Source organism: Schistocerca cancellata, chromosome 2 (genome assembly GCF_023864275.1).
Source record: "Schistocerca cancellata isolate TAMUIC-IGC-003103 chromosome 2, iqSchCanc2.1, whole genome shotgun sequence".
NCBI lineage: Eukaryota > Metazoa > Arthropoda > Insecta > Orthoptera > Acrididae > Schistocerca > Schistocerca cancellata.
This window is the reverse complement of record NC_064627.1, coordinates 449,390,198-449,409,662: the sequence shown is the minus strand read 5'-3', so window position 1 is coordinate 449,409,662 and position 19,465 is coordinate 449,390,198. Positions and strand designations below refer to the sequence as shown.

At 40.0% G+C, this 19,465-nt stretch overlaps 1 protein-coding gene across 3 annotated transcripts in view; it reads right to left on the bottom strand.

Annotated features, from left to right (window-relative positions):
* Nucleotides 1-8,754: 8,754 nt before the first annotated feature.
* The window catches only part of LOC126161942 (nucleolar transcription factor 1-A-like), a 32,975-nt gene continuing 22,264 nt past the window's right edge, over nucleotides 8,755-19,465 (bottom strand). For all 3 annotated transcript variants that reach the window (XM_049918120.1, XM_049918121.1, XM_049918119.1), the window contains exons 3-5: nucleotides 12,173-12,502; nucleotides 11,898-12,005; nucleotides 8,755-9,196 (exon numbers count right to left, since the gene is read on the bottom strand). In XM_049918120.1, the coding sequence (XP_049774077.1) occupies nucleotides 8,782-9,196; nucleotides 11,898-12,005; nucleotides 12,173-12,502 (853 nt within the window). In that variant the 3' untranslated portion in view covers nucleotides 8,755-8,781. The remainder of the gene's footprint in view (nucleotides 9,197-11,897; nucleotides 12,006-12,172; nucleotides 12,503-19,465) is intronic.

Below are 19,465 nucleotides of genomic sequence, written 5' to 3'. Positions count from 1 at the left end.
ATATGGTGCCACAACCTGTACAATGTCTTTCCATGTGCTCCACTCTAGTGATGCTACAAACATTTTTAGCATGCACACATTTGAACTCTTTGCCCTCGCAATTCAGGACAATTTACTTTGCATCAACGCTAGTGACCATGCAGACAGTGTTGCCGCACTATGCGATGATTTTGGTGAACTCTTTTCTGATGGACGGCGCCACAGACTTTCCAGCGCATGCCATATCTATTTTCCGGGGCGCACAACCTGTACCGAACGCACTGCGCAATGCCGTAGCCGCTGAACTAATGCATTTGCGAGACAGTAGTGTCATTGAACCTGTTTCTGCTTCGCCAAGGGCTTCGCCTATAGTGTGTGTAAAGAAACCCAATGGTTGTCTCTGTATTTGTGCTGACTTTAAGTCTACAGTAAATCCCCAGACAGTGGTAGCTACATTTTCCTTACCGCATCCTGAGGACATTTTTGATAAGCTTGGTGCGGGAAAATTCTTTTCCACGACTGACTTGCAGGACGCATACTTTCAGATCCCGCTTGACGAACAGTCGCAGTGCTATTTTGTGATCAACACCCACCTTGGCTTTTTCAAGTTTCGCTGCCTTCCATTCGGTTATGCTTCGGCTCCTGCTATTTTTCAGTCTTATTTGCAACAGTTGTGTGCCACTGTCCCTGGTTGTGCCAATTATCTGGATGATATAGTTGTATCAGGTCGCAACCCTGATGAACATTTGCAGAATTTGCGTACCTTATTTACTGTACTTTTGCAGGCAGGACTAAAGCGTAACAGGGACAAGTGCAAATTTTTCAAAATGTGATTCAGTATTTCGGACATATGAGTAATGGACAGGGTATCCATCCCTCGCCGTCACATCTCAGTATGATTAGAAACTTGCCAGCGTCCAGGAACTTGAAAGAACTTCCAACTGTGTTGAGCAAACATACTCACTATATTCGGTTTACACCAAATGCAGTGCAGATTGCAGCGCCTTTTGTTTGGTCTTCGGAATTTGACGCTGCTTTCCATAAGCTCAAATCTGCTTTGCTGAGTGATCGCTGTTTGATACCTTTCGATCCATCCAAACCAGTTGTTTTGGCTGTTGAATCTTCTTACGGCATTGGAGCGGTTCTCTCACACCGCATTAATTCTGTCGATCGCCTGATCGCTTTTGCATCTAAGTTGCTCAATTCTGCCCAGCAAACTATTCTCAAATTGAGAAAGAAGCTTTGGCCATTGTATATGGCGTAACTAAGTTTCATAATTTTTTTGTAAGGTCGAAAGTTCTATTTGGTCACTGACCATAAGCCTTTGACGTCGTAGTTCCACCCGCCAAAGCCAGTTCCAGCCCGTACTGCACAAAAGTTGCAACATTGGTCTTTGTTTTTCTCCAACTACAATTATGAAATTTTGTTTCAGCCACGGCCCAGCATGGCAATGCTCATGCTTTGTCTCATCTGCCTATCGGTCCTGACGAAGTGTTCGATTCTTCCGGATTGTCATGCATCTTTATCGATTCGCAAGATAAGGACTTAGCTGATGGTTTTCCGGTTGATTTCCAACACATTGCAGCTGCAACAGCCGCCGATGCTTCTTTGTAGATTCTTTTGCAGTATATTCATACTTAATGGCCTCCATTTGCTACGCAGATTCGAGATCCACTTGCTCGACATTACTCTGCGCAATGTCACAACTTGTCCGTACACCACGGTGTTATCTTGTTATGAATAGACAATGATCAGTCTCGTGTGGTTGTACCTCGTTCGTTGCAGTCAGAAATCTTCCGCTTGCTGCACACTGGTCATTGGAGTATCGTGCGGACGAAGCAATTAGCGTGTCGTCACTGCACTTGGGTCGGCATTGATGAACAAATTGAGAATTTGCTTGCTAACGGTCGATCTTGCGCAGAGCATCAATCTACTCCCCGCCAGCACTTATTTCCGTGGCCAACTCTTACTGCGCCTTGGCAGCGCGTTCATATTAATTTTGCGGGTCCTTTCTGGGACACCCACTGGTTGATTGTCATTGATGCATACAGCAACTTTCCTTTTGTTGTGCCTATGTCTTCTACAACATCTGCGAGTACTATTCAGGCTTTGACATCTATTTTTAGCATTGAGGGCCTTCCTGAAGTTACTGTCTTCGACAATGGCGCCCAATTTGTGTCCTCAGAGTTTGGAGCGTTCTGTGCTGCTAATGGCATTTGCCATCTGACCTCAGCCCCGTTCCACCCTCAGTCTAATGGTGAGGCTGAACGCTTTGTGAGTACATTTAAGTCGCAGATGAGCAAGTTGCGCACCACGCACTCGCAAGCGCACGCTCTAGACTTTCCTTGCTTCCTATCGCACTCAGCCGCGCAGCACCCATTCCCCATCGGAATTGCTGCATGGCCGCACCCATTGGTCGCTCCTGCAGCTATTGCACTCACCACAGCACATCGTTCTGGCTTGGCGCCGCATGATTTGGTGTTCTATTGCGTTTTCACTGGCAGGCAGCGCTGGGAGGAGGGGCGCATTCTTCGCCAGCTTGTCCGCGCCTTATTTGGCATTTCTGGCCCCTCCGGCACTGTCAAGCGACACAAGAAACAGATTCGTTTGTGCCATCCTCGGTTTTCGGCCGCTGGTTGTTTTCCAGCAGAATTGGAGGCTTTGTGGCTTCCAACGCCACGGCCCACGACTCCACTGATGGCGCCTCCGCCGCGGGCGTGCCTCCAGTCGTCGCCGCTGCCGGTCCGGTCACCTGCTCCAAACGTACACCTCCCGCCACTGCCGCCACCGTGTTCCTCCGCAGTGTCAGAACCGATGGACACTGAAGCTGCCGTTACGCCGCTGCCGCCGCTTATGGTGGTCGTTGCTCCGCCTCCTCATCCGAGCATACCCAGTAGTAGTGCGCGGCCAGGGCAGGTTTTCCATGGGGCATTTTCCTCGCAAGAAATTTGGGGTCGCAGGTGGACAGCGCACCCCAGCAGTTCAGCTGTCCGCCACCTCAGCTGCGCCGCCCCTGGGTCCCTCCACCCACCGTTGGAAGCCATACTCAACGACGGCGCGTCGTTTCAGGAGGGAGGGATGTGGTATCATAGTAACGATGCCACATAGTTTCAAAGGTTGGCACTACCAAGAGACACCGATGGCAGCGCCCTCTAGATGGTGCTGTGCAGCTCAACAAGCTCCGCAACTGCTTCATCCCATTTCATTAGGCGCAGCCAGCCAGGACACTTTGCTTCAGCTTCGCACCTCATTCCAAGTTATGTATTCTTATTGCTTGAGTAAAGGGAATTTAAATTCATACAGCAGTACCGACATGTTTTACTTTTTCCTGATCCAAACTACGCGCCGCCTTCCAGGCGGGATACAAAACCCTTCCTGAATGATGCCTACAGTAAAAGATAGCAGTCTCACACAGAAACATAGTTTTCATTGAGGTTCTGCAGTTTCTGGATCAATCCTGTACAAATAAAGCCATTATGTGTGTTAGCCAGGAACTGAGCATGTTGCTGCTGTTTTAGGTGAGGCTTAAGGTACGTTTATTCTGCCAGCTTGCTGCTTGCCATCATGGCCCAGCGATGATGAATCAAACCCACTGCATCTTGATGGTGGACTAAATCTGCACCATTACTGCATTTCCTGCTGCTAGCTACGATCCTCACCAGGAGACAATATCAAGTTAGATTGTATTTCGTGCTGCAATCATTGTCATATGTCCTCAAACTTGAGCCGTGATTGGATGCTTCAGCATCATTCCTCACATTTGACTATGCTTGTAGTAGGCTAGGTAAGTGAACAGCTGCAGGGTAATTACTCCTAGTGAGCAGTAAGCAGAGAGGCCGCAGCATTAATACAACAAGGCTCCCAGCTAGCAGTGAGGTTTAATGTGCCAGCAGTGAGCAGCAAGGTGCCAGCATTGGTATTGTGCTAGTTGCTGCTACTGAGAGGTGGAGATACACAAGACAAGGCTTACGACTTAACAGGAGCATTGAGGGGAGATATCTTAGTAGCAAATATGAAGTGGGGGTCCCAATGTTACAAATGGTAAAATTTCTGTAGTTCCCAGTGTGGGAAGTGAGCTGATTCACTTTTTTTAAAAACTTAAATACTTATTCACACATACTGCTGCAAAAGTGATCTAGATAAATTAACTATTATACTCCAATTAAATTTGCTTTGTGACTGATGCTTCAGTGAAGTGAGTGGTAGGAGCCAGGCATCAGCCAATCACAGCTGTTTTGAAGACTCCATGTGCTCGCTGCACTTCCTGCTCTGAGAGCACAAGCAGCACGGCCTTGCAGGTGATGCTGCCGTCGGGATCTGGAGGAGGAGGAGGGAGGGGGGGGGGGTCATGCCACACATGTGGGAGTGGCAAGGAAAAAGTGCAAAACATGCAGTAATTTTTGATTTGCAGCAATAAAAAACAAATATTCTTATTCAAATAAGGCAAAAGTATATCCACTGCTAAAGTTGGTCTTTGGTGAAAATTTTAGTTTATGTACAAAAATATTGAAAAGAAAAATGTCAGGTTTATAATATCTATCACACAATTGTATAAACTAATTGGTTAAAAGCTTCGATTCTTTCGCAAGTCATAGCTTTCCTTTAGTGGTGATAGTTATTCTGATGTTTTGAAATTAAAAGACCTACAGCAGTTAATTCAGAGAACTTGCAGTGAATAATGTAGTTGCTTTACATTCAGAGAACTATAGATCTTATGTTACTACACACGAAAAGCAGCCATTATACCGAAATTCTTTTAACGGTGGAAGGACAGCCACATCTCACTGTACTGTGGTATAAATATAATATGCTTACTGTTATGCAGAAAACAATGTTCTCATTGTAATGTGATCATAAAGTTAATAGCTCACATTTCACTATAATACTTTTATCAATGTAATAATCTGTTTTGTTGTTATATTTCCACATCCATGTGCACAGAAAGCTGAAAATTTATATATATAATCTTTCCTAGGTTTTAGCTTCTGATCAATACATTAAAATGCAATGGGAATATGTCCCAGTTAAAGGCATACAGAAATGGGATCTGTGAATTGTTCTGCAACTCTTGATATCAAAGAGCCATCAAACACTAGAGAAGATCTTCAGTAATAATTATGGACAAGGCCTCTTATCATTTGTTTATCCCTGATAAGGCACCTACATTAACTTTCAGAAAACAGACATTATCGACTGGCTACAGTGAAAAACAGTCCCATACCAGACGACCACAGGAATTACTGCATCTCATGGCTCAGAGTAAACCACCGTTACCTCTTATGTTGTAGATGACCTGACATAGGGCTCTCAAGACTTCCATCATGTCACTGCCATTTCAATTCCACTGAACTCATGCAAGCTTAAGTTAAGGGGTAAGGTGGCAAGGAACAACAAAAAACGTATAAAAGATGCTATAAACCAAACACTGTCATCAGACAAACATAATATTGTGAAACACATAAAGGAAGGAATAATGAAAGCATGGGAACATGAATGTGTAATGGAAAAAATGTAGAATAACTTATTATTTCATTAAATTCTGACAATGATTCTAGTGGCTACACAGACGATAATGAAAGTGGTTCAGATATAACTAGTGCACTTTTTCATTAGCGGTATAGCGCGTTACCAAAAGTTCAGCTGTTTTTACCCCCTACAATTTTTTCTGCTTATCTGGATAATTTGTTGCTTTGCGACCTGAAACTTGCTTCATTAAGCAAGCAGTGATACATTAATACAACAGAAGACTAAAATTAATGAATTTCTTGTCTGTTTACATGATCTAGGAGGTCTAAAGTAAGTTGATGTGTCCTAGCTCCACATAAAGAATTATTACAATATATAGACTTCCTAAGCAGAGAATATTTCAGGAACAAAATTAACTTTGAGGCTTTTTAAGAGAGAGAAATGTGCAGAAGACTTTCCTGAGGAACATAGGAAACAGCAACATAAAAGAATGACAATTATTAAGAAGAAACAACAGTGGGCATAAAAAATCGTTAAGTGACTGCTGTACATGATCAACAGTTGGCCACATTCCCCATTCCCTCTTAAGGTTTAAATTCTGTGGTGGTGGTGGTGGTGGTGGTGGTGAGGAGCTGTAGATTCAATGTATGTTCTCATCAACAGAACAGAATGTGTTCAAGGTGTATACATGGACAAGAAGAAAAAATTCCTGCATTTTTTCCAGTTTTCCCGGTTAAAAATACATTTTTGCCCTGGTGAAAATACACAATTTCCTGGGTTAAAATATACAAACTCTCTCTCTCTCTCTCTCTCTCTCTCTCTCTCTCTCTCTCTCTCTCTCTCTCTCTCTGTGTGTGTGTGTGTGTGTGTGTGTGTGTGTGTGTGTGTGTGTGTGTGTGTGTGTGTGTTAAGTGACAGTATACATTCCCCCAGAACTGTAAAACTTATCAGTTCTCTGAATGGTAAAAGTTTTATACACCACTTCCTGGCACTTCAGGAAACGAAATCTAGCAAAAACTAACATGTTTTGGAGAAAGATCTCTATTCCACAGCAACACGTATGCTGCATATTTTTGTATTACAAAAGTACAAATACAAAGTAACTGGATAGATAAAAAATTTACTCACAAAGTGCCAGAAGCAGATCACACATACTTTATAGTGCCAGAAAACATAAATGTGAATTCCACCAAACACAGCACGTTAGTTTCCGAAGCACTGAAATCCAGATTGTGATGTGCTTTTGTCAGCCAATCATAGGTCAGTCATATTACCTCACCAGCAAACGAAAGCAGATATTCAGACCACAGGACACCTGATGCAGTCAGCCAATAGACACATCACTCAGCCCCTTTACATGGGGCTCCAAAACCAGATTTCGTAAACAGATTTCCTAACACTTCTTCTGGGTGGTCATATAAACACTTCAAAATCAAACCTGAAAATCCACATCTAGTTTGCCAGCTTTCCCACTCTGCAACCGATTTTTGCTCCCATGTAAATACAACCGGCTCTGATGTGTTTCTGGATTGTCAAGTTATATCTTGTTTTTAAAATATTCAACTAATATAGACGGGGTGAATTTCTGTGCAGTGAAAGAAAAGCAGAAATATTAAACTGGGCATGAAACTGTCTGGGCTAGCAAATCCACTTCAGACCTTAATATGTAAACATGGCATCAGAAAACGGTTTTCGAAATTCGGTTTTCATCTTTCAGAAGATGGTCGCATGTAAACATAGTGACTGTTAAGAAGAGTGAACACACAAATAAGAAAAGTTCATGGTTTAAATTAATATACATATAGTACAGCTACAAAAAAAGCTAACTTTTCAAATATAATATTGGTCTTTTTTGTGTGTGTTGCCCTTTTAAGATATACCAAATACAAACGTGCCAATAAAATTTTAAACGATGACGTAAATGTCTTGTCTTCTGGGCCCGAAGAGGCTGGTCCTCAAAGCATTAAGTTTTGAATGAGAGTCAAACGCTCTGTCATTTAAGAAACTCATCGCACATTCTCACACATAACAGAATTCATCTTCCATAAAAGGAAATTTACTTTGAAAGTAACGCTTCTCAAACCACGATTTGCAATATTTTTCCACAACCTGTCAGAAAAATAGGTGACACCATGCTCATCTAAAGCAGTTGCCATGAAGTATTGCATAGCCTTCAACCTGAAGCCTCTGGCACATTTTGATGACAGCGAACATTTATGTGCGCACTGCGTTTTGTTTCTGTAAGGGTGCATTTTCTTCGCGGTTTTTACATTGGTGTTTTTCTCTCATTTACATTTTATTGCTGCAGTATTAGTCTACAGTAGTGGACTTCAGTACAATTCTTTGTTATAGTATCAGTTCTTACCAGCCAAAACTACAACAATTTAAATAAAAACTAAGGCAGTGCCCGAATTCTAAAAGATTCCCAGGTTTTTCCCGGATTTCCCAGTTGTCCCGTGGCATGTCCACCCTGGTGTTTTATTACCAATTCCCTGATTAGTTTCTAACGGATAGGGGTAATTTGTTGAAGAGTGTCAATATTTCTCAGTCCATTCAGTCCATCAAGACTTCTGCTCGATCTTTGGCTAACCGGATGAATGTTTCCTCGATTTGTGCTAGTATGGTTGTGGATTATTATTAGTTTTACTATTATTATTATTATTATTATTATTATTATTACAAACACACAGGAAATTGTTTCTAGATTGTAAAAATATTGAACTGGCAATATATTCAGTCATCTGAAACAAGGAAAATTTTTTGTGAACGATATTCATAGGCAGCAGAACTCAACATAAAACATTGTTTTCTAATTATATTAATGTTCTTACTGTAACTATTTCATTCAAAGACAATTTACCACTTCTCAGAGTTTGAAATGATAAAAGCTACTTGATTACACAAATTTTACTTCGTGCTAAACATTGTTGTAGCAGCTTTATGATTCAGGTACTTATTGTAAGTAATATTGGAGTGTCCCTCAACACACTTTTGTTTAAAATGTTGAGAGTAGATTATAAAACTTTATTTGAAGCAAGCTATTGCAATATAAATCACATTCTGCACATCTCTAAATAAATATAGGGGGACATAAGCAGTCATGATTTTTAAGGAAAATGTCCTGAACAATTTTTCGTTAATGCAGAACACTTGAACTCTATACACTGTCTTGATGACACAGGTCATTAACAGTAGTTGGTAATACTACCACTCACCTATCAGGTGGTATCACACTTACAATTACAGGTATACAATACGTGATAAATCTGGGAAGTGGTCAGCTGTGGCCTTGGCAAGAGTTAGCATAAATAATGCACAGCAAATTATCTATTTATTTTAATCATCATTCTCAGAGCTATTTACATCAAGATCACCAGTGGAATCACCACTCTCCAACGTATCACCACCATCGTCGTCGTCGTCACTCTCATCATCATCATCATCATCATCATCATCATCATCATCATCATCATCATCAGTGTCCATAGATTCATCACCATTATTTTCATTTTCCTTCAATTCAGTGTCAGTTTCGCTTTCTACTTTTGATTCTGTTTTAAGAGTTTCTCCCACTATGTTCATTACAGAATTTTCATTCTTCAGTCCATACTTCTTCTTCATCCCACTTCCCCTTAGCTGTTGACTTTTAGCTAATTCAACAACCACCTCTTTTCCTTTGAACTTGTGTTTACTGGGATCTGCTACAACAGCAGCAGCTTGCTGTGCTGTAGTGAACTTGCATATAGCACGGCTGTAAAAATAGAATTAATTTGTTAACTTAAAAGACATTTTCATGCACTCTCATTTTTCATTTTCTTAATAGTACTTAAAACACAGTACGCCTTGTTTATTCAGGCTTCTTTTGTATAGGTTTATGTTTATAGTATCTGAAACTTATTTATAATCAAAACAAATGTTGACGAAAATTGCGACAGCTTGTGCAGCAACCCTTCTTGAGTGAAGTTTTCACATGCTTCTAACGCAGAAACATTGCTTTCAACAGAGAAAAGAGCATTACAGAAACTAAGTATACTTGGCTAAACAGGCTGAGATCGCTGATGCAGTCAACAAAATAAATGTTTTACTGTGACACAACGATATGTGAAAGCATAATTCTTTGAGTATACACTTCAGTTCCATTACAATATCTAGTGAATGTGAAAGGAGAGGCAATATTTCAGATCCTATTCATATTAATTTCAAAATCAATAACACAAAACAAATATCAGAGGCAAATGCTGGCCAAACCTCCACTGACTGCCTTGCTATCTTATGTACACAAAACAGGCTTTTCCTCTTGTAGGTGATGATAAATCTGTTTCATCAAACAGTGACGGGAGATTCTCACAGTAGAACTGTAAAGAGCTTCATTAAAACCCCTACACAACCTAGCATTTCCACTGAGTTCTGACGTGTTTCAATATACTGCAATTTTTTAAAATTTTTTTCCTGCATCAAGTTTTAACATATAAGCTCACAGAAGCACTCAGAATTTTCTTTTATCACAGTGATCTTAATAGCACTCAGTCAACATCGCCAAAAACATCATTGTGCGTAGAGTGAGCAAAAACTTGTGCAGCAGCCAACATCCTAATTTAACACAGTTTGGAAAAGATTATCTGACAACTGATATTCAAATGACTTCAGTAAACAGGAAATTAGGAAGCAGCATGATACAAAATCTCTGATAATCAACATTTTGGTAACGAAGAAAAATCTAGAAGTTGCCTTCATAGCAACACTGGCTACACTTACATAAACCTCCTCCCCTTACCTGTTGGATTTCATGAACAGAAACACAAAGCCAACACTCATCATAGTAAAACAATGTTATACACCAACTGGAGAAGAGACTTAAGAAGACACAAAGAATGGATTATTAGATAAAAGATATTATTCTGGTAGTTAAGGGAGAAGAACATTTAATTACAACTGATGACTGGAATAAAATGGTAGAAAAAAGAAGATAAGGAAAGGTGTAACAAAATATGGATTGGGGGAAAGGAATGAAAGAGGAACTCACCTGGTAAATTTTGGATAGAGTACGATTTAATCATCGCTAAAACATGGTTTAACAATCATGAAAGAAAACAACCTGTGGACACTGGATGGTTTAATTTTGGTTGTATGAGTTTTTTTTAGTAAGTGCCATTTTAAAATTAAAATAAAACAAGGACATTTTGCTTCGGAATGTTATTTTTATGTGAAAGATTGGAGTTTTAATCTACCTTTCTATTTAATTCCCAACAATATTAAGGCACTTATTGTATTACACAACCACATTTCAGTACCATTCTCATCGAAATCTGCCAACTGAGCATAACTTTCGGTAACAAGGGTTTCTTGTCGGAGGTTATTCTGAAGAAAGGCAACCCTACATTTACAGCATTTATAGGGCTAGAGGAAACTTTCGACAAATTTAGCTGGACTACACTCTTTGAATTTTAGAAGGCAGCAAGGATAAAATACAGGGAGTGAAAGGTTTTTTATAACTTGTACAGAAACCACAATGCAACTGTACAAGTCAAGGGACATTACAGGGGAGCAGTAGTTGACATGGGAGTGAGACAGGGTTGCAGCATACCCCATGTTATCAAGCAATACAATGAGCAAGAAAGGAAATATAGGAGAAATTTAGAAAGGGAATTAAAATTTAGGGAGATAGAATAAAAACTTTGAGGTCTGCCAGTAATTCTGTAAGAGATAGCAAATGACTTGGAAGAGCAGTTGTATCAAATGGAAAGTGTCTTGAAAGGAGGATGTACAATGAACATCAACAAAAACAAAACATGGATGATGGAACATAGTCAAATTAACCCAGGATATGCAGAAGTAGTTAGAATAAGAAATGAGACACTGGTAGTAATGGATTAGTTTAGTTCTTTGGGCAGCGAAATAAATGAAGATGGCAAGAGTAGGGATGACATAAAATTCAGACTGGCAATAGTAAGAGAAGTATTTTAGAAAGACAGGAATTTGTAAACATGTAACATAAATTTAAGCATCAGAAAGTCTTTTCAGAAGGTATTTATCTGGAGTGTGGCCTCATACGAAAGTCAACTGGGGATGATAAGTACTTAAGATAAGAAGGGAACAGAAGCTCTTGAAATGTGGTGCTATAAAAGAATGGTGATGATTAGATGGGTAGATCAAACAAATAATGAGGTGGTACTAAATAAAATCACAAAGGAAAGAAATCTATGGCATGACTTCACTAAAACAAGGGTTTAGTTGATAGGATACATCTTGAGGTATCAAAGTATTACAGTCAATTTGGTCATGGAGAGAAATGGGAGTGGGTAAAAATGTAGAGAGAGGCTTAGGCATGGATCAGTGAACAGGCTCAAATGGATGTAGTTATTCAGCAATGACGAGACATGTGCAGCATAGACTATCACTGAGAGTTACAGCAAACCGATCTTTGGACTGAAAACTGCAACATTGTATCTTACCTGGATTTTGAAGCTTTGCTTCTGTACACCTTAGCCCAAATGCATCCAGGAAAAGTAGCTATAAGGTCCTTGTCTTCTGTTTTAAATGGCAACTTCTTTATCCATAGTCTGTTACATGAGAAACAAGAAGAGTAATAAGTCATGCTAATATGACAATACTAAAACACAGTAATTTAAAAATGAGATTGTAGATATTCAATTTTCTCTGACCACTGTATTTGAAGCAATATACAAGCATGAAACCATATTCTAAGTAAAATTATACAAGTCATCACCTTCGGTCATTGCCACCACCAGCTGCAGGTTTCCCACTTCTTCTCCTCACATGTTTGCCAGCTGTAATGCGTGAGCTTTCAACTTCTGTTTGAGGCACAATGCTATTATCATCAATGGATAGTTTATTTTTTGCTTTGTGTTTATTTCCAATTTTGTTCTCTTTTAAGGTCTTACTTTTTTCTTGAATAGGAGGTTTTTGTTCATTTTTTATATATTTCAGTTTTCTTGGCAGCTCCACGCTGAGATGTCCATTCTTATATTCTTTTTTGTTCAACTGTTTCAGAACTTCTGGAACAACAGATTGGCTCTCCAATACTATATGACAAAACCTATGGGAAAATATTTCTTACAATCAACTGACTGAAGAAATAAAAATAATCTTACAGAATCTTATCATTCTTTACAATTAATTGCTAACATCAGTAACTAATTAAACAAAAATAGTGCAAAAATATGGAATATGCATATGAATCTTGTGCAGTTTACAGCTACACACTGCAAAATACAACACACAGGTAAGTGAATTTCATATTCTGATTCAAGGAGGTGAAACGAATAATCAGAATAGATCTACAACAATTAAGTAAAGTGTATGGTATTATTTCGGAATGATGTTTCGGTTCGTGGTCTTTGACCACCGAAAGACAACTTCCCTTACAATGAGCAGCATTTACTGTAAAAAATATCAAACACATACTGAAATATACAGTTTCCTCCAGGTTGTAAGGTTCATCCAACAGTAATTTATTCTTTTTTCAACTGCTTTAAAACACTCATGATTATATAATTAGTCTATCCTTGGTAATGAAGTCAAGCCCTAAACATACACAGTTTTTCTACGATTTGAAAGAGCAGGTGGTCACATCAGAAACATTTCCCCCATCATCGCCAACACAATATGACGAAGAGGAAACAAAGGTAACATAAGAGATACACCACTTTCAGTTGGCTTTTCAGAGAGCTCTATCCATGACAATGGATTGACAGAATCACCAGTAAGTGGTCACTGTGACTATGCTTATCATGCAGTGACCACTGTGGCAATGCCACAGACTGGGAGAGAGATCATATCATCAATAGTCAAAAACTTGCCATGGGCAGCACAAAAGTAAGTAAGAGTACCCTCATTAAGACATAAATTATGGTCAGAAAAAAGACAATCAGAAGGCCCCTGCCAGAAGACATGTTACTTCCCCACAGATGGTGGTGCACACTGGAGCTCCTAAATACTCAAAAAAGGGAGAACGGGTGAGGGAATAATGTTGTCAGATTAAGGTTTATCATAAATAAGGGCCCTGCCTTAGGGTAAAAAGATGTTACAAGTGCTGGGGTCCTTCCCACTTGCACTGCTACTACTTCTAATGTGGTACAGTGGGAAATCCACTCACAACATCTGTGCAAACTAGAGCACAGACGCCTATAGATGCTCTTCTGGAACCAGTAGGTTTCCAACTGAATGCACAGTATAACTGATGACTTGGAAAATGGTAATCAGTGAAATCCATTTCTTGGAGAGCAACACTGATTACAGAACAAGAGAGCATTAGTTGTTCTTGTTCCAGCAGGTGACAGTAATTAGGGTGTTCTGGTTAGGCACAATGGGGCCAAGATGGCATTTCACTGTCACTGCACTGTCACTGTCATCAGTGGGGATGGAACAAGAACAACAGCAACAACAAGAACAACAACACACAGGTTCAGATCCCAAATGCCACAAGGAGATCTGGCAGCTCCAAGGTCACTGGGGTAGCCTCCTCTCAAGATTTCTTCTTTTTTACTTCCACAACTTTAGACAGCCAGGACTCATGCAAGAGCTGCAAGTTCCTATTCAGTACAGGAACTGAAGAGAAGCAGGCGAGGCCAGTTGCCCACAGTCCAGGGGTCTTTCAGCCATTGGCTTGTGCCTCCTTGCTGGTCCGTTATGTGTCTGCAGAGAGAGTTTGTGAAAGAGCGCTCTGTCACTGGTAGACACCGAAGGAGATGATGCTTTTTCGGTTGTGTATGGGAAGTTGAGGTCCCCAAAGATGATGCTGTAGGAACTGTAACAGAATGTGCCTATTTCTCTTCATGGTCTTATTTACTTGTGTGACTGCCAGTGGTTGGTGTAGTAGTAGTAGTAGATGGCTGCCACGAATGGGAAGAAAGCCAATGTGCACTCAGTATGCATACCAGGTGGAGTCATTCCAGATGTGGAACGGGTGCTTCCAGATGCCATGACGAGCACAGGGTGCAGCCAACTGCAGGTGGTGGCCCATGTCAGTACCAATAATGTGTGTAACTTTGGATCGGGAGAGATTCTCTCTGGTTTCAAGCGGCTAACAAAAGTGGTAAAGCCTTCCAAGCTTGCTTGCGAGATGAAAGCAGAGCCCACCATTCGCAGCATAGTTGACAGGACTGATTGCCAACCTCTGGTACAGAGCCGAGTGGAGGGTGTGACCATGTAGGCTCCAGATTCCTCAACTTGTGCCATAAGGTGGTTGGGTTTCAGGTTCCACTGAATAGGTCAGGAGTCCACTACACGCAGGAGGCAGCTACATGGGTAGCAGGGGCTGTGTGATGTGGACTGGGAAGTATTTTAGGTTAGAGGATCTCGGAAAAACACAAAAGGGCTTCAGTATCAAAGGGTACAGGCCAAACACTGGAAGAACATAGATACAGGAACCATCAGGATAACAGTTGTAAATTGTCACAGCTGTGTTGGGAAAACACCAGAGCTCCAAGCACTAATAGAAAGCAGTGATGCTCAAATTGTTACAGGCACTGAAAGTTGGCTAAAGCCGGAGTTAAGTTCAGCCAAAAGTTCAGCCAAACTGCTCCAAGATGATAACCAATTCCACAAGCAACTTAGATACATGCTAAACAACTAATACACCAACACGGATAACTACACCATTCCCATAAGTAGCATCCCCAGCCATAACAAAACTAAAACATTGAAAGCTACAGGATCAGTTAATACTGATGCCCAAGTTCTCAAACAAATAAAAGTACAAATTGTTCCATTCACAATCAGATCACAGAATGATTCCTTAACACCAGGTAGGGGGCCTGCCGACTGGAAATTAGCAGACCAATCTGTTTGGTTAAAAATACTTAGAAAGGTATAGAAAAGGCTGCTTGGCGACAGGTTACACTCACATTGGGCTCTTCAAAGACTTAATCATTGCAAGTTTGGCATAAAGAGAACGAAATGTACTGAAGAAACATTTAACAAGGTGTCAAAAAAACAGACATACATAACAAAAATATGCATTTGCAGCATTAACTGACACTGCAGGAGCATTTGATAATTTATGTTGGCCCACGTTATTTGCCCGGATTCTTGATCTACAGGAACCTCGGTACCCATACCAAGTTTTATTAGTTATTATAGAGGCAGAGTTGTAGAATGGATAGCTGGCACACGCAATGTAATAAAAACAACTAACAGGTGCCCACAGTGATCAACATGAGGGCCAGTAGGGATTTAGCAATCAAACATTTCTTGTGTCAACTGGAAGAAGGTGACAAAGTCAACGAAATGATGGCCTATGTGACTACATCCTAACTGTGGTGTCGGGAACTCAGCTGAGCTGGAGGAAATGGCAAATAAGAGTCCTCTCTCAAGTATAGCAAAGGGGAGTGGACAACAAAGTAACATAGCCCCAAATTAAACTACACATATGCACCTTAAAGGTCAACTTTCATTGTGCAGAAATCCTATAACTAAATTAGAAAACATCTCCATCAACAGACAAACAGTCACATGACACTTTGTAATCCAACTGGAGGAATAGTGCAACTTCGCACAGCAGATTCAGACAATTTCACGTGATGCAAGCAACATTATGCACAAAATTGCCCATGTCTCACAGCTAACTAAAAGCTATTCCTGCATGTGCTGATGACCTATCACAATGCCATTTTCATGTTCATCATAAGCTTCACAGCAAGATGTGCACAGAGAAACTCACAGGTGCCTTTGGCACTATACCAACCAATAATGTACTGGTGAATCTCAAAATTTACCCAGTAGAAATTACATTAAGATGTCATGCATCCTCAAACTGGTTATGTAAACAGCGTTTGACGAAAGTCAAACAAATCTTAGACCAAAGGATAACAACTAAAGACGAACTCATGAAGAGGAAAGTAGATACATGGCAGAACAAATGGGACAATGGTGAAATGGGTCAAAGATTCACCAACTTTTCCTGTGTATTCGCCAACACCCAACACTTGGTTACGTAAGTCCCAGTCAGGACACTGCACACTACCGAACAGTACACAGTCAATATCCAATTTACATGTACAGCTTCAAAAGACAGTATCAGTGCACACTCCGCTGCAGAGTGAAAATCTCATTCTGGCAATGACATCTGTTGGTGCAGTCATACGGGAACACTCAACCACACACTATTCCTCATGCACTTCTGTCATGGAATTATGGAACTCACAAAGACTAAAACAGTTACAAGAACTTTTAAGATATCATGAATCATGGACAATGACAATTTTATGAAATTTCTGTTCCAAATTATGTTGAAAGATATGTTTTTCATGGTCAAACAAAACTGTTGACAACACAATCAGATCATAAAATCTATAAGAGTTGGATGTTCAAAGCATATGGCTGGAGAATTTTGTAACTGTCATTAGCTAGACATTGAATTTGTGAAAAAGCAAACAAAAGTTTGTTTATAGTTTTATCAAATCTGTAAGTTATTAGCTCTTGTCTCTTGCATCTGTCCATTGTATCTCCTGCTGACGTTGTGTGCTGCTGTTATTGAACTTGAAATAAACACGCAGTTACAGTTTGAAAGTGAACATAAATGCTTTTATTAACACACACAGAATGAATGTAACACAAGGGTATGCAAAACACAACCATGTTAATAGGAACGTCTATAAAAGCGTCCGTAACAACTGCAGCAAAGATAAATATGTAGCAGAGGCATCGATTCTAAATTCCAACACCCCCACTAGATGCAATGTATCTCAGTACTTCATTCTCAGAATCCAAATTCTAGTGTTAGATGCTGATGTCTGGTCCTAGGCAGTGGCTTTGTCATCATATCTGCAAGCATTCCATTTGTGGAAATTTGCTCCACTGTGATTTCTCCTGTATCATCTCTTCCCTGATGAAATGATGCCTGGTGTCAATGTATTTAGTACGACCTTTGTATCCACTTGTCTTTGACAGATCAATTGTACCTTTGTTGTCGCAAAACTATCTTATCGGGCCCTCTTTTGGGAAAGGGGATCTCTCTCTTTGCAGACGTTGTAGCAAAAGTGTTTCCTGACACACAGAAATTAAAGCCATATATTCTGCTTCTGTCGTCAAGAGAGCTACTGTTGGTTGTTTTTTACTTTTCCATGAAATTGCTGCACTTTGTGACATTAATAAAAAAATCCAGTTGTTGGTTTTCTATCTCCTATGTCCCCAGCCCAGTCAGCATCAGTGTAACCTGTGACGTCATGATCTTCTTTGGAAAATTGTAGCTTGAACTCTGTAGTTCCCTTTATATACCTTAGGATTCGCTTTACAGCTTGCCAATGGATATTCCAGGGTTATTATTAAATCGACTCACAACTCCAATTGCATACACTAGATCTGGTCTAGTACCTAGTTGTGCATACATTAAGCTACCTATGGCTTCTTTATGTCAGACTTTCTTCATGGCATCTCTTACTCTGTTTTTGGGCTCATTTCATGAGTTAATACTCGGTTATTGTCATGTGGAGTGGATACTGAATTACAGTCTTCCATGTTATACTTTCGTAAAATCTGATTTATATAATGAGTCTGATCCAACCATAAAAGCCCAAGTTTACGATCTCTTGTCACTCAGATCCCTAGACAATTGGATACTTCTCCAAGGTCCTTTAGTTTAAGTTGTTCCTTTAGTTGTTCTTTAAATGCAATTTTCTGTTGCATATTGTTACAAAATATCAGCATGTCATCTACGTAAACAGCTACAATTAATATATCACTTCCTTGGTTTCTGTGATAAACACATGGATCAGTGGTGGACCTGCCGAAATTTAAACTTAGCAGAACTTTGTCCAGTTTGAAATTCCAACAGTGACTTCCCTGTTTAATACCATACACTGCTTTTTTGAGTCTTTTAATACCTTCATATTTGACTGTATTTGTCACGTAGTCAACTGTGGGAATTTTAACATAAATTTCTTCTTTCAAATCACCCTGCAAAAAAGCTGTCAGCACATCACAATGATCGATGTCCAAGTCGTATTTAGCAGCTAGACTAAACAAACATCTGAGTGAATTGTGTCGTATCACTGGTGGGTATGTTTCTTAATAGTCTAAACCTTTAACTTGTGAACATCCCTTAACTACAAGTCGAGCTTTATGGCAAATTATCTGTCCTTGTAAGTCTCTTTTTACCTTAAAGACGCACCTAGCATCGATCGCTTTTTTGCCTTGAGGTAGGATAGCTGATTCCCAAGTTTTATTTTCTGCATGTGACTTCAATTCTTCTTCTATTGCTTGAAACCATTTCTCTGAATCCTTGGATTGCAAAGCTTCTTCCAAAGTTGATGGCTCTGATTCTTGCGAATCTTCTTTAGTACAATAGGTCACATTATCATCCATCTTCTTCGGTATGGGTATTCTGGGAGATCTTCAGAGCACTTGTTGAGGCAGTTCCGATTCTTCTTCTATTTCCACTGAGCCTGTTTCTTCTGAAATGCTGTTAACTGATCTGTTGTCCCCCGAGTCATCTTGAATCGTACTGTTCTCCTCCTTATTTGTAAATGGAATAGATATTTGATTTGGTTCCAGCAAATGATCACACATTCCTGGCTTGTTATGATTCTCTTGAATTATTTCTTCTTTTAATATCACATCTCTGGATTTAATAATTCTTTGTTGAACCGGATGCAACAACCGGTATGCCTTGCTGTTTTCACAGTATCTGACGAGTATGCACTGAACACATTTCTTGTCCCATTTGCGCCTAAAGGTTTTTGGTATGTGGACAAATGCCTCACTGCCAAATAATCTTAGATGTCGGTGGTCAGGTTTCTTTCCTGAGAAAGATTCTCTGGCATTATGTTGTTCAAAGCTTTTTTGGTGATCTGTTAATGCGATAAACTGCGGTAAAGACTGCTTCTCCCCAAAAATTCGTAGGTAATTTCGCTTCAAATAACATACATCTTGCCTTTTCCACAATTGTTCTATTGTACCTTTCTGCAACACCATTTTGTTCTGGAGTGTAGGGAACAGTGGGTTCATGTTTAACTCCTTCTTTTCTTAAATTTTGTCAGCCTTTCATTTACATATTCTTTTC